Here is a 15622-nt window from a genome sequence, read left to right as displayed (position 1 = left end):
AGCATGAGCCCAACCCCTCCCCTTTAGCTAAGCCCACTCTTCCGCATCACCTCTCTGGAGGGAGAGTTTTGTATCAAGGCGATGGGGAGTTCCCTCTCATCATAATCCAACATTGGAATATTCTCTGCTATGCTGGCACCTTCTATTTCCCACAGAATTGTCTTCTGTACTGCCCACCACTGTCATCTGTGCCACTGTTGTCCCCTTCTCAGTTGAAAGAATTCCTAGTTGTGACTCCAGAGCCTACTATGGGCAGATCACTTGGCAACTTTCCTTTGTGAAAAAATTCTGTAAAAGGGAAAAAATTGGACTGTATGATCTCTAAGATCCCCAATGATTAGAAGATTCAATGGTTTACACTGACTTTCTTTTTTGTGTGTATGTGCATATTTATCATGTGTTATATGTATATATAATATGTAATGTTATATATGTGTGCATACATCTACATATATGTGCACATGTCATTGAGTTGTTTCATTGTGACCCCATTTGAAGTTTTTTTTTGGTAAAGATACTAGAGTGGTTTGCAATTTCCTTCTCCAGCTCATTTTAGAGGTGAGGAAACTGAGGCAAATGGGATGAAGTGGCTTTCCCTTGATCAAGCAGCTAGTAGATGTTGAGGCTGGATTTGAACTCAGCTCTTCCTGACTCCAGGCTCAATACTCTATCTCCTATGTCTCACTAGCTGCTCTCACATAAATATATATATATATACAATCACATATGCATGTATATATATATATATATATATATATAAAACTAGATTTCATGCCTTAGCTCTTCCATTTACCAACAATGAGACCATATAACTTAAGCCTCACCTCCCTTCTCTGTTAACATACTTCTACTATCTATTTCATCCTGTTGTGAGGGCTAATTATGTAATGAGTGTTGCATAATTCTACAATAAGTTCAACCTCATAGAATGTTCTGGAACTCTAAAGAACTATAAGTTATTTTTCTTGGTGCTTTTTCTTTTTCACTCATTCATACATGCAAGAAATGATTTACAAGGAAGGCAAATATATCAAAAGTCATATATATATATATATATATATATATNGATTTGAACTCAGCTCTTCCTGACTCCAGGCTCAATACTCTATCTCCTATGTCTCACTAGCTGCTCTCACATAAATATATATATATATACAATCACATATGCATGTATATATATATATATATATATATATATAAAACTAGATTTCATGCCTTAGTTCTTCCATTTACCAACAATGAGACCATATAACTTAAGCCTCACCTCCCTTCTCTGTTAACATACTTCTACTATCTATTTCATCCTGTTGTGAGGGCTAATTATGTAATGAGTGTTGCATAATTCTACAATAAGTTCAACCTCATAGAATGTTCTGGAACTCTAAAGAACTATAAGTTATTTTTCTTGGTGCTTTTTCTTTTTCACTCATTCATACATGCAAGAAATGATTTACAAGGAAGGCAAATATATCAAAAGTCATATATATATATATATATACATATATATATATATATGCAACTTCATTTGTATATTTTGACCTCAAAACCGAGTACAGAACTCAGATGAAGGATTGTGACAAATCAGACCAGCACACCCCTTCCTTGATCTTGTTACAAAATGTCTCTCTTATTTGCAGTTCACCCACTTTCCTTTTAGTACCAAGCAGAGACACAAATGGAAGTCAGTTCCAGTCTGGTGATATGACTAGGCTTTTTGATTTTAAATTTGTTATTTAATTCCATTTTACATAGTCTCACATACTTAGCCATTATTAGCTACAAAACAACACATCTTTTCTTTGCCTTTCCCATCTTATATAGCAATTTTTTTTAAACCCTTGTACTTCGGTGTATTGTCTCATAGGTGGAAGATTCGTAAAGGTGGGCAATGGGGGTCAAGTGACTTGCCCAGGGTCACACAGAGCTGGGAAGTGGCTGAGGCCGGGTTTGAACCTAGGACCTCCTGCCTCTAGGCCTGACTCTCACTCCACTGAGCTACCCAGCTGCCCCCCTTATATAGCAATTTGAAATGAATTATTTACAAAATACTTGTTTTTTCTTTTTTATTATACTGTTGGAAAATTTTTAAAGAACATGGATTTTTATATGTTCATAGCTCTTCATTATACTTGTACTCTTTTCTTTATATTTTTTTTTTCAGAACACACTTTTTCTAGAAATTTGCAAAGATATCCTAATGAAAAGTATTCAATATTCGATTCAGTCTATGAATCAAATCCAGGCCCAACAGGGTCTCTCTGATAAAACAAAATCAACCAAAATTGCTAACACTTGAGAAAATTTCCTGTTGAAAGCAAAATTATTATAATGAGTAGTCTGTGTGCCACAATTTTCCATTTTATTTGTAGGATAAAGATAGGTGAATCTTATGAGGATCATTTGCTTTGTGTTTTGAGAATTAACCTACAGGAAAGATTATTATGACTTATATATGTTAGGAGTAGAAATTCCCTCCACCCAGCAGGTCTGATTATAACTTAGGGTCTTAAGAGATTTGCCAGGAGTTCAGTGAGGTTAAATAACTTGCATAATTCTACAATAAGGCCAAAGGGAAGTATGCGAACCCTTTTTCTCTCTAAATCCATCTGCTACATAGCTGCCAAGTTGTAAGGGATAGGGGATATAGTCTCCCTACCCGACTCAATTGTTGTGGTGACAGAATATACTCCCATTTGATAAGGTTTTGATATAACAAGGGGTTAAGAACTTATAATACCTTTGAGAGATTTAAATAAAGCTACTTAATTGAATCAAAAGATGAACCGTGATTGGATGAATGAGTGAATCAGCTATACCTCTGGGGCTTCAAATAGCTTAAGACCTAGAGACTGTTGTGGTTGATGGGGTGCCTGACCTGCAGTCAAGAAGGCTCTTCTTCCTGAGTTAAAATCTGGCCTCAGACACTTACTAGCTGTGTCACCCTGGGCACCTTTTGCCTCAGTTTCTTCATCTGTAAAAGGAGCTGGAGAAGGAAGTATTCTCCCCAGGAAAACCCCAAATGGTGTCACAAAGAATTGGACAAGACAGAAAAATGACTAGACAACAACAAAACAGACTGAGAGGTAGTTGAAGAGAAAGTCAATTATTACATCTACTCGAATTCCTAGTGTGGGATATGTGAGCTTGTAGAATAATTAACAAGACCTTGTGCTGAGTATTTGTAGTTTGTGTGTGTGTGTGTGTGTGTGTGTGTGTGTGTGTGTGTGTGTGTGTGTGTGTAGTATCTTTTTTGTTGTTTCTAAGCTTCAGCATTAAATGAGACTTGGGCTACTGAGACCTTAGTTAAATAATGTCATGTACTCCTGCAACATCTGCTTTGGGATAAAGATGCAAAAGGCTGGTAAAGAGAAGAGTGATGTTGATTGATTTCATCTCAAAACTTTTCTTCAAGTAACATCAGCTAAATTTTATGTTTGTTTTTAAAAAAATTAATTAAGAATATTTTTCCATGGTTACATGATTCATGTTTTTTCCCTCCCCTCTTCCCTCCCTACTCCAGAGCTGACAAGCAGTACCACTGGGTTATACATGTATCATTGCTCAGAATCTATTTCCACATTATTAATATTTGCAGTACAGTGATCACTTAAAGTCCAAATCCCCAATCATATCCTCATCAAATCATGTGATCGATTCTATGTTTTTCTTCTGTGTTTCTGCTCCCACAGTTCTTTCTCTGGATGTGGATAGCATTCTTTCTCATAAATTCCTGTCTTTCTGTACAATGTTCTCCTGGTTCTGCTCCTATCACTCTGCATCAATTCCTGGCGGTTTTTCCAGTTCCACATGGAAATCCTCCAGTTTGTTATTCCTTTCAGCACAATAGTATTCCTTCGCCATTAGATACCACAATTTGTTTAGCCATTCCCTAATCAGTGGACACCCTCTCATTTTCCAATTTTTTGCTACCACAAAGAGTGTGACTATAAATATTTTTGTACAAGTCTTTTTTCCTTATTATCTCTTTGGTGTAGAAACCCAGCAGTGGTATGGCTGGGTAAATGGGTAGGCATTCTTTTAAAGCCCTTTGGGCATAGTTCCATATTGCCCTCCAGAATGGTTGGACCAATTCACAACTCCACCAGTGGTATATTAGTGTCCCAATTTTGCCATATCCCCTACAACATTTATCATTTTCCTTTACTGCCATATTGGCTAATTTGTTAGATGTGAGGTGGTACCTCAGAGTTGTTTTAATTTGCATTTCTCTAATCAGGAGGGATTTAGAACAATTTTTCATGTGCTTATTGATAGTTTTGATTTCATCATTGTAAACTGCCTATTCATGTCCCTTGTCAATTGGGGAATGGCTTGATTTTTTGAAAATTTGACTTAATTCCTTATATATTTGAGAAATTAAACTTTTGTCAGAGAGTTTTGTTATAAAAATGTTCTCCCGGTTTATTATTTTCCATCTAATTTTGGTTTAATTGGGGTTTTTTGTACAAAATTAATCAAAGTCATTCATTTTACATTTTGCAATGTTCTCTATCTCTTGGTTGGCCTTAAATTCTTTCCTTTCCCACAGATCTAACAGGTATGCTATTCTATGTTCTCCTAACTTATTTATGATTTCACTCTTTATATTTAAGTCATTTACCCATTTTGAATTGATCTTGGTATAGGGTATAAGATGTTGATCTAAACCTAATCTCTCCCACACTGTTTTCCAATTTTCCCAGCACTTTTTATCAAATAGTGAGTTCTTGTCCCAAAATCTGGGATCTTTGGGTTTACTGAACACTAGGTTGTTGAAGTCATTTATCCCTAGTCTATTCCATTGAACCACCCTTTTGCCTCTTAGCCAGTACCATATTGTTTTGATGATCACTGCTTTATAGTACAGTTTAAGATTTGTTACTGCTAGGCCAACTTCCTTTACATTTTTTTTTCATTATTTCCCTTGATATTCTTGATCTCTTGTTCTTCCAGATGAACTTTGTTATAATTTTTTCTAATTCTATAAAAAAAGTTTTTTAGTTGTTTGATAGGTATGGTGCTGAATAAGTAGATTAATTTGGGTAGGATTGTCATTTTTATGATGTTAGTTCATCCTACCAAGGAGCAATTAATGTTTTTCCAGTTTTGTGTGAAAAGTGTTTTGTAGTTGCGTTCATATAATTCCTGTGTTTGTCTTGGTAAAAAAATTCCTAAATATTTTATATTGTCTAGAGTGATTTTAAATGGAGTTTCTCTTTCTAACTCTTGCTGCTAAATTTTGTTAGAAATACATAGAAATGCTGATGATTTTTTTGGGTTTATTTTATACCCTGCAACTTTACTAAAGTTATTAATGATTTCCACTAGCCATCATCCACATTTTTACAGAAATGAAGATATGAGATAAGCAAGTGATAAATGTGAATTCAGAGCAGCAGTTGGTACCGAACAAGGAATGATGACTGTTTTTTTCATTACAGCCACTAATTGAATTGGTAATTCTGACTAAGCAAAGCAACAACCAGTAATCCATGAAAATAATATCCAATACTGTATGATCAATGAAGAAGGTAAACAGCAGGAAATAAGTTGGTCCCCTAAGTATGATATAGTATTTATAAAGGTGATTGGATTTTATGACAAAGCAAACTGTTTTCTTTCTAAGAATTTTTAAAATTGCACGTGTGATTATGACAGTGAGAAACATGGAACTATATTGGAAGCTCATGTATGCTGTAGTGGTGAAGAGTTATGCTTAGAGTCAGAAGTCTGGGGTTCAAATGCTGCCTACAGTCCTTATAGGCTATTGGCCTTTGAAAAATCATGTAACCTCTCTGAATCTCAATTTCTTTATGATTAAAATAGATATAATAATACCTTAAGTTATCATTCTCCCAGGATTATTTTGAGGCTTAGAAGAGATAATGTATATGAAGCATTTTTCAAATCTTAAAGTACTATTGAACTCTAGAATACCATCTATTAAATTAAAATTACAAATTTACAAAAATTAACAAAGGAATAGAAGAATTGTAATCTGTAGAGATGAAAGGAACATAGAAACTATGAAAGAAAGTATCCTTAAAATGCTGAAGTGTGAGGCTATAAATTTATTTTTATTAAAGTTGGTTCTAGTATTCATTTTGCTTTTGATTGTGAAAAAATGTGACAACGCCCCTACGTCTTTCTAGTTCAGTTGATCAGTCAAGGGCTTTAGACCATGTTCCAAGAAGTCTTCAATCAGTTTGGAGGGTCTGAAAGCTATTAAAAGAAATAAAGTGCTGCTACACAAGACAGATATTGGGATTGGCTGAAGATGGGCAGTCTTGTTGTGGCTTTTGTATAAAAAGAAAAGCTATTTAAGATGAGAACATTCAGGATCCTGGCTGCCTAGAGGAGAAAGCAACTTTATTGAAGACCCTGAGATTTACTTAGGGGGAAGAAGAGGAAATAAGAGCCTCTCTCTCTTCTTCCCTTCTTACTTTCAAGAAGACTTTGTAAATTGCAAAATGGTGTAGAATCTGGACTTCTCACCGATATTCTAGCAGCATCCCCAGAACAGCTGAGTTGTTGCATATGCAGCTGAGAACAAACTAGATCCATGGAAGAAAGGCATCTTCAGGCCTCTATAAGGATCCTAGAAGAAAACTATACCATAACTAAGGATAACTTCATAAGACCCCCATGAGGGGAGAAAATGACTTCTAACAACCAAAAGCAGTGTTATCTTTTGTCACAGTATGTGTTCAAAGCTTGTGTTCACTTTTCCTGGATTCTGAATGTACTTGTTGAAGAATATGTCACAATTGTTTGGACAATATTGTTCTTACCATACGTGCTTAGTAAATATTCCTCTCTAAAAGCTAATTAAATCTGGCTGTCTAAGTGATATAAACTGTTAATCACACTGATGGGGACTCCTGTTCTCCAATAACCAGACCATCACTCCTTCCAATCCCTCAGGTTCCCCTAGGACCCTGAAAGAACAAGCATAGGACCCAGACCCCAGGGCATTTGCTGTAACTGGAATGCACTCCCTTATCAGCTTAAATATCATCTTCATGAAGATTTTTCTGATCATCTGTCACTCAGGCCTTCCTCCCACTCATTATATTGTATCTACTAGGCACTGTGCATAGTGCTGGAAAGCAAAAGAAAGTTAAAATATAAATAGGAGGTCCCCATGGAATGGGGAGATCTTAAGCGATTCTGGGTCTGTGTCCTCATTTATAAAATCTGGGGCTAGGTAATTTCTTAAGATCCTTTTCAGCTCTCGGATCCATTTTTGTTATTTTTTAGGTTTCTATTAGGTACATTTTGTAATTACAGTAACCAGTGATTAGTCAGCAATGCTATTTGCTAACATGGAACTCTCAGCAAATGAAAGTGACTCATAGAAAGTTGAACTTAGAACACATCCCCAAAATGATCAAAAGGATTTCAGTACTGATCTGATTCTTTACCACAAGCTGCACTATTTAGTGTTCATTGAAAACTTCACATCTGGAATAGCAAATTTGGAAGAAGGATAAACTCTCTTGAGAGATTCTTTTCACCAGTGTGTATTGAATTGGCATTTTTTTCCCTTCCTCCATTCTTTGTATGCATCTTCTGTTTGCCTGAGCATACCAGAAAGGGTGTTCTGGTCATATTGTGTTTTAAAGGAAACTGTGGTCTTCACATCATCAGTTCAAGTTTTAAGACTCCTGCCACATGAGAGTGTAAGGCTTGCAGTTGTGTAAATCATGATTTTAAAGCTGTGGAAATAAACCATGAGGTTTTCTCAACTAAATGGAGTTAAAGAAAAGGAACTGAAGCTTGGAGAATTAAGAGTGAAGATTGGGAAAGGCAGAATGTTCTTTTGTCCTTTTTTTTCTTTTTTTCTGCTAAGGTACAGAAAAACAGATGCCTTATTGGTCATACAAGTGTCCACTGAGAAAACATTAGTAGCCATAACTATTTTTAAAAGTTGATAAAAATGACACACATCAATTAGGGGCTCTACCTGGCCCATGCCCCTACCTCCAAAGAAAATAATCAGGAGCAGCTTTCAGACTGTGTACTGGGATGTGGTAGCAGGAAGTCAGGGTTCTATTTGTCTTTCTTCTATGTTTCCAACTTTAGGAGGTTTTTCTGATCTGATAGAAAGGTGTAATATAGTGTATTTACACACAACCTAGCTCCCTTTCTAGGCTATGTTGGCATTACAAAACTTTGGAAGCTGCAACAAACCCACAGTAGCTAATTCGGTGAGTCAGAGGACATTCTTTGTGGAAAGTCTGCGGGTAGGTGATACAGGGATTTGTTGGTTGCCCCAGAATTGATTCGCCCCCCCCCTCCTTTTACTAAGCTATGGGTAGGGGAGGGTTGACACCTAGAGTGAATCTAGAGAATCTGCGAGTAGTTCCTGGATTTGGGGGGGGGGGGAGCGGAGATACACGCAAACCTTTTACAGTATCCTAGGACCGGCTTAGGGCAACTGTTGGGTAAGGTAACTTATTAGGTAAGCAACAGAGGTATCCTAGGCATGCTGGATGCCAAAGCCTTGCAGAAAGGGGAGAGAGGAGAGAGGAGAGAGGAGAGAGGAGAGAAGAGAGAGAGAAGGGGGTGGGGGAGAGGGGAGAGAGGAGAGAGAGCTCTCAAAGAGCGCATTGAGTGGGATGGGTTGAAGTGGGGGAAAGATACCAGGCACCCATAGGGATGAAGCGCCAAAGCTTGACCTCAAACTGTGTTTTGTCTTGCAGTTGCTGAATTTATGTGATTCGGTGAAGGAGGATGCATTGAAGGTGATTTCAGCCTTCAACATTCCTCACAGCTCCATCCACGCCCCTATCGCTGGCATTCCCAATCCCAGAGCAGCTTGGGCATTTTACCCTCCACCCCAGCTTCAAGAGCAGTCGAAGTCGACTGGGAAAGGAATGGACCACCAGCGACCCAAATTTGGGGCCAAATTATAAAGCGTGCTGTTTTTGGTGTTATGTTTGCAGTCTCCACGGTGGTTCATTTCACAGAATCAGGAAGCTTTACCCTTGATGTGTGCCAGGAAAACCCCATTTAGGTCCTTGCTTGATCACTTGGCCCCTGCTAAAAAAGAAAAGGCACAAACCCGGGCCAGGCAATGAAGGCATGGGGCCGCTGGGGTCTTTGACTATAGTTGTCTTTCATCGGGGTCAAAGAGGCCAAGGCAGGCAAGAAGGACGAGACTGATTGCTGATGGGTTTGGACTGGAGTCGCGAGGGAGTGAAAGAAGTGGGTCCGGTGTGGGGTGGAGGTGGGGATGGGTGTGGAAAGTTCTGTTCGGGAAAGGACTTCCAGTCTTGTCTCTGCTAGCAGAGCAGACTCTGCTGCCCCAGCTATTCCGTCTCACTGCCGATTGAGGTCTCCAGGAAGGGATCGCCCAAAGCCGGAGATGAGTTGTCCTCGCCTAATTCTGCAGGTTTAAAGTCAAAGGGATCCTCTTTACAGAGGGGATTCCCCCTGATAGAGTCGGATTCTGAGGGATTCCGGGAAAGCTGGTAAAAATGTAAACAAACTCACCGGATTCCCCAGCCTTCTAGCCCCTGCCCCAGCCAGCCTAAGCAGCTAGCTGTTTAGTGAGTCAGATCCACTTGGCTTCTTAAAGGAAATGCCCCAGAGATGACTGACTGATAACATCTTTTGGAATTTTACTCAGAGAAGATCTCAAAGCAAATGCTCTGGAGTCCAGGAAAACTAGACCAGTCCTCAGCTCTATTTATCAAACAATGCAAACAACTTCTGGAAAGGGAAAGGAGGGAATTTAGAAACACATTTTAAATCATTTTTACCATATACTGTTTTTAATCTGTCGAGTAGAAAACTATGTAAAAAGTTTAATAAAGAAATAAAAACAAAGGGAATGGTGTTCTCTCTCCCTTTAGATGTCGAAGTAGAGAATAGTGGTTGGCGTTTATGATTATTTTAAGCTAACAAGATTATTAAAGTTGAGTTGGGGTCCTGAAGCACAAGAACATTTGCACTCAAAATTCCAGCATAAGGATTTGGATTTTTTTTTACTTTATGGAGAAAATATCCACCTTCTACACTTTCTGTCATGGGCTTCCATGTCTTCAATAACCAAATCAAACAAACGAAACGGGAGTGGAAAGAGTTTGTCTGGGTAAAATCATTTTATGTGACTTTTCAGGTTCCGGAGTCAAGAGAAAAAGAAACTAGTGCCTTTCTTTGATTTTTCCCACCCGAGGACACCACCACCCTCCAAAAAATAGTTTCACAGTCAGAAATTACAGTCCAACTAAGTTAGTAAGCCCTGGAATTCTAGCAAAAATAAAGGGGGGCGGGCAGAGATGGAGGAAAAGACAGGACTGTGGGCTTTGCCTTCACCTCGGAGGGGACACACAGGAAAAGCTTTGTTTCCGGATCAGCAGTCCTACAAGAGTTACTGAAGTTATGCCCGCAACCATCACTGTAATAGTTACCAAAGTTGTAGATCTTCCTTTGTTTACGTCCAAATCATGGACTAGGTGTCCAAATCATCCCAGATTTTAAAAGTACAAATTTTTGTTTGATTGGTGGGATTGGGGGGGGGGGAGGAGCAAGGATATTTCATTGCTAAAAAAAAAGCATTATTTGTATTTTGTGAAATCTTTTTCTTCCCCACCCCCATTTCTTTGTCACTATTCACTCTCTTTCATTGACAAGCTGCCTGCTCCCCGGGTGCACCTGGTTTATTTCTGACAATTCCTCTGAGCAGAGAGCTTTCCGGTTTTCTGACACTAACTTCTAATGAAATGCGTGATGTTTTTCTTTGCAATCTAACCACTGTGCAAATGGAGCAGTTTTACATACTACCCTTCTAAATGGAGAGTAAAGAAACCCTAGTATTGCTTTTTTTTTTTTTTTTGAGGTTTGTTTTTTTTTTTTTTTCCTACTCCGCCTTCTTGTTTTCCATGTAACTATCTCCTTTAAAGAAAAGAGCAAAGATTTACCTACATAAGATGGTTTCCTAGCCACAAAGACTAGCTTAAAATTCTTTTGGTCATTACAGCTAGATTCGAATAACTTTTCTTTTCTTTTTTTCTCATGTTTTTCATTTTTCCTTCTTTCTTTTCCCTTGTCTCCATCGCCTTTTTTCATTTCACTTTTCCTTTTCTCTTCTTTTCCCTCCTTTCCTTCTCTTCCTCTTTTGCATCTTCTATCTCTTTCTCCCTCCTTTCCCTTGATTCCTTCCTCTCTTCTCTCTCCCCCCCACCCCCATCTGAAGCAGAAAATTGCCAGATTTTTTTTTCTCTAGTGGGAATGACCGTGGAGATTTCATTGGAGTGATAAGTCATGCCCATCCATTCAGTTTTCTCTTTGGCCATTCTTCTTCCAAGACTCTGTTAGTCTGTGTGCAGTGCCATTTGTAAAGGCTCCGGTAGTTTTGTCAAGAGATGTGTGGGATCGATGAGATGAGTGGTTACAAAGAATGTTTTGCCTTTGCCTCTGAACTCTACTATTCTATTTCCTACAGTAGATAAACCCTTCCAAAGTTCCATTTAATTTTTCTCTGGAATCTTCTTTACATTTTTTGTTGTTGCCAGATTTGCTATGGTATATATTTTAATTTTGCTGTCATGATGACGTTATGGTCTCCATAGTTAAAAAAGAATTTTTTTAATCGGACTTTGAACCCCGGAATATGACTTCACTATTTTTCCACAGGTAAGCTTCTACACCTTTCTTAGATATTGAAAGATATCTTCTTACCTTAAAATTACTAGCAGTATCATTCTCACCAAGGTCCCCTTCGTTCTCTACCTTTCTAATCCCCCCTCCCCACCCGCCCCGTTTTAGGTAATGACTCTTTGCTTTTTCCGTTATCCCTCCTTTATCTTGATGCCCTTTGTTAAGACGAGAGTGGAGGGAGGAAGGGAGGGAGACGTGGCTAGAATCGCGCGGGCAGAACAGGTGGTGGAAGAGCAGCCTCAAGTCAGATGATCTCATCCTGGGTAAACTGGGCGGGTGGTTGGGGTAGAGACGGGGAAGAAAACGAGGAGGAGGAGGGGGCGGGGAGGAGAAAGGGTCCTACAGCACTGGCCAAAAGGCTCTGTTTGCCGCTCCAATCCTAAATAATAAACTACGTTCCTTCTTTTCCCTGTCCTCCTCAGTACAACCCCCAACAACTCTTATGGCTAAAGAAACTGACACACACGACACCAGATGCTTTTGCCCAAAAAGGGTCGGGATCACTGTACTCACTCTGCGTGAGTCCAACAAACACAAAGCAGGAAATCTGGAAGCTGGAGAGCTCTCCTCAGACTTAAGCCTTTAAACTGTGATCTTCAGTGAGAAGCAAGGCCTCCTCCCTCAGTCCTGAGACACATTACAGGGAAAGAAAAGTCGCAATTTCTTTCATGTTGCCTCTAAATCTTTCTTTAAAGATTTCAGTTCTGAACTGTTTCGTGTTTTACAGTCATCCATTCACTTTTCCTTGATCAACCCATGCCTCATTTAGGATTTCTAACCCACGATCTAAAGTGAATCCCTTCTTCCTCCCAGCTTCTCCTCTGAGCCTCTTAACTCCTAATTAATGGCGTTCATGTTTCTAGGATGGCACAATTCAGAGGGAAAACCTTAGGCTTGTCTGGGATACCTAGAAGACACATAACGCTTTGCGTCTGAGACACTACATGTCCGATAAAAAGTGGACTCTGCTTCTTTGCTGAGTTCTCTACTTGGCTCGTACCCTGACCGATGGCGGGTCGTAACCCAGACCTTTCTCCACCTCCATCCCCCTCACTTCCGAGACCCAGCGCTCTCCGCAGGACAGCATGTCCAGTGACTAGGTTGCAAGACCATTTGTCTAGAACATCAAGGACAAAGTCCTAGAAAATCCAGAAAAACGCGCGGGTCAAGAGATATCCGAGACCTCGGGAGCTGCTGCCCTCTCCCGCTGCCCAACTCCGAGCAGAAAATGGCTCAATCCTAGAGCGCCCCCTGTCCCCGCCGTTAGCAGCTCCCCAGCGTATGCCAGAAAAGAAGAGTAGGCTTTGTGGGGAGGGGGAAACATCTCCGCGGGAGCAGTCAGAATCACTCTAGTAAACACAGAGAACCCGTGACCAGACTTGCTCCGCCCGCTAGGAACTGGACCTCGACTTAGCCTCTACAGCGACTGGAATGGAGCTTTTTGGTAGTAGGGAGTGGGGCGGCTGGAAGGGAAAGGACCGGGTGGGGCTCACCCTGCCCCCACCCCCGCCTTTACCTGTCGGGACTTGCCTGCTAGAGGCCTGGAGTGGGCGAGGTCAGCCACTGTAGGGCGGGGCTACGAGGGGGCGGACCCCTTGGTGATTGGATGGCCAGTTCTGGGGCGCCCAGCCTGGGTGCAGCTGCTGCGCTGCGCAGGTTTCACTTCATAGCTCGCGGCTGCTTGGTGTCCTTCTCTGTTCTGAGCTGACGATTCTCTTAGCAGCACTGCAGCGTCTGAGCCGCTACTGCCGCAGCCAGCTCCGCAGCAGTAGCAGCAGCCGCCGCCGCCGCCGCTACCGCCGCAGCCGCAGCAACAGCAGCATCGCCGCCGCCGCCGCTGGTGCAACGCATCCTTAGCCATTGCAATCTCCGCCAACCAACAGAACTCTCAACCTGAGCGACCACCAGCCACCTGATCGCCCTCCTCCTCCCTCCTTTCCCCGGCCCGCTCGCCCCCAATGTCTGACTCTGACTCTCGGACTGAGAAGCGCAAGGTAAGCCTAGGACACTCCGACCCAAGCGAAAACAGAAGGGAACCGGGAGACGAGAGCTTAAAAGGCCTCCTTGGGTCCTGCTCGCAAGAGGGGAAAAGGAGGACGAGCGGGCGAGTGCGCACTTGTTCCCGGGGAGCATAGACCCCAAGGAGCCAAATTGCTGTGGCTCCTTTGCCCTTAGGCCTTCCCGCGCTGGTGCCCACGTGTCTGGGAGAAACGCTGCTGGCCCGGAACTGGAGGTGGGGGTGTAGGGTGAGGGAGGAGGTTCGTCTGCGCCCTTGGGTTGCCGACGAAGTTTACCAAAGTTGAGGGACTTGGGCTCCTAGAACGCGCTCTATCTGAGGGGGAGTAGGAAGGTGGTGGAGACAAGTCTGTCGGGGGCAGGGAGACACTGTTGGCTCTGTGTGGCCTCTATTTCTTTGACGAGATGTGGGATAATTAAGAATCGAATGGGGGATGGGGGGAATTGTCAGACTGTGCATTTAGTCGGGAGCGGGGTGAAGGTGGAGAGGCCCTTGTTCTTTCTTGAAGGTAGTCTTTTGGTACTGGGCCCGGTGAGGGCTTTGGTCACCCCACCAGGATCTAGGTAGTTCACCTTGTAGATTAGGTTTTTCTGCTCCGGCTGTGGGTAAGGGCATCGCACTGGAAGATTTGAGGAACTGTGCAGCGGCTTTGAAGTGACGTGAGTGACAGCGCTCTTGCTCTTAGGCCGAGGTTTAAGGAGAGATACCAGTGATAACCCTTGCTCAGGCCAGCTGGGCTTCACTCTAGTCTCCGCTTCAGTTTTTCCTGCCCTGCAGAAAGTCTGGGCCCCCGCCGCAAGAGTTCTACTCATTTTTTTTTTTTTTTTTTGTTCGTTTTATCGCGCCACTGCCTGCTGAAGTTGGTGTCTGGAGCCTGAGCCTTTGAGGAATCGGTACTGGGCATGTACTATGTCTTGTTTTCAGGGAGTTCGGTGGATGGGAAGCGCTTCGTTGCCTCTTGCTACGGGATAAGCGCTCATACTTTTTTGGTCAGTGTTGCCTGGCTGGGGTCTCGGGATAGGCAGAGAGTGAGTCCTTCCGCCCTGGTTGGCGGCGCAGTGGACTGAATGGGAGCTCTCGCTCTGCTGGGCTGCGTGCCCTGAGGCCGCGGGAAGAGGAGCTAGCCAAAGGCGCAGTTACGGTCCTAGCTTCTAACCTAGAGTCGGGGAGGCGCAGACCTGTGCTGTCCCGAGACTCGCGGATTGGGAGTGGAAAAACCACATCTTTGTTTCCTGGCCAGGAATGGACCTTTTGCGATGAAAACTTGGCCGGAGGCAATTGGCTGGGTGTCTCCGATTGTCAGCCCCTACAGCTTCGGGTTGGGGTACCTCTCTTTTCCCAATTTCGCCCTCTGAATGTCCCTCCCCTGTGGATGCATGTGTTGGTAACTGCCATGTGAGGTGCCCTGGTCCTTTTCCTCTACCTGTCGCGTGCGATTGTCACCTTGGCCTGGGTGTCTTTCAGTTCAGAGTCTGGGAATGGTTTGGAGAAATTGAGGGAGATCATCGCCTTTGGCAGTGCTCCCAGAACTGGGTGTGTTGGGCGGGGATGAAGATGGCTTAATATAGGGGGTGGGGGAGGTGATCGGTGAAGTGTAGTGGTCGTGAAAGTCTGCTGGGTGTTTGTGCTTCTGTCGGTCCGTCCGTGGGGTGACAGAGCTGTGGGCCTGCTTCATTGGGTAGGGAGGTGCTGGAGGAGCTGGTATGGATTGCTCAAGGAGGCTGGGGGAAGGGGAGTTGTGGGGCTTGTTGATTGCTAGCTGCAGCGTTTGGAGGTGAGAAGCTGGGGGACTGTGTAGGATTTTCTGTGGACTGGGATCGTGTGTGTGTGTGTGTGTGTGTGTGTGTGTGTGTGTGTGTGTGAGAGAGAGAGAGAGAGAGAGAGAGAGAGAGAGAGAGAGAGAGAGAGAGAGAGAGAGAGAGAGAGAGAGAGAGTGTC

The 15622-nt window shown here is 42.4% G+C and overlaps 2 protein-coding genes across 2 annotated transcripts in view; both read left to right on the top strand.

Moving 5' to 3' along the window:
• Positions 1 to 8918, top strand: part of ACOXL (acyl-CoA oxidase like) — a 511038-nt gene extending 502120 nt beyond the window's left edge. Inside the window, exon 17 of the mRNA XM_044659510.1 lies at positions 8706 to 8918. Coding sequence (XP_044515445.1) covers positions 8706 to 8918 — 213 coding nt within the window. The remainder of the gene's footprint in view (positions 1 to 8705) is intronic.
• A 4601-nt stretch (positions 8919 to 13519) lies between these two features.
• BCL2L11 (BCL2 like 11) overlaps positions 13520 to 15622 on the top strand; it is a 58518-nt gene continuing 56415 nt past the window's right edge. Inside the window, exon 1 of the mRNA XM_044663448.1 lies at positions 13520 to 13661. The gene's annotated coding sequence lies outside the window, so the exon portion shown is untranslated. The remainder of the gene's footprint in view (positions 13662 to 15622) is intronic.

Source organism: Gracilinanus agilis, chromosome 2 (assembly GCF_016433145.1).
Source record: "Gracilinanus agilis isolate LMUSP501 chromosome 2, AgileGrace, whole genome shotgun sequence".
In the NCBI taxonomy this organism is placed as follows: Eukaryota; Metazoa; Chordata; class Mammalia; order Didelphimorphia; family Didelphidae; genus Gracilinanus; species Gracilinanus agilis.
The sequence above is the reverse complement of the archived record's forward strand: the minus strand, read 5'-3'. Positions and strand labels throughout refer to the sequence as shown.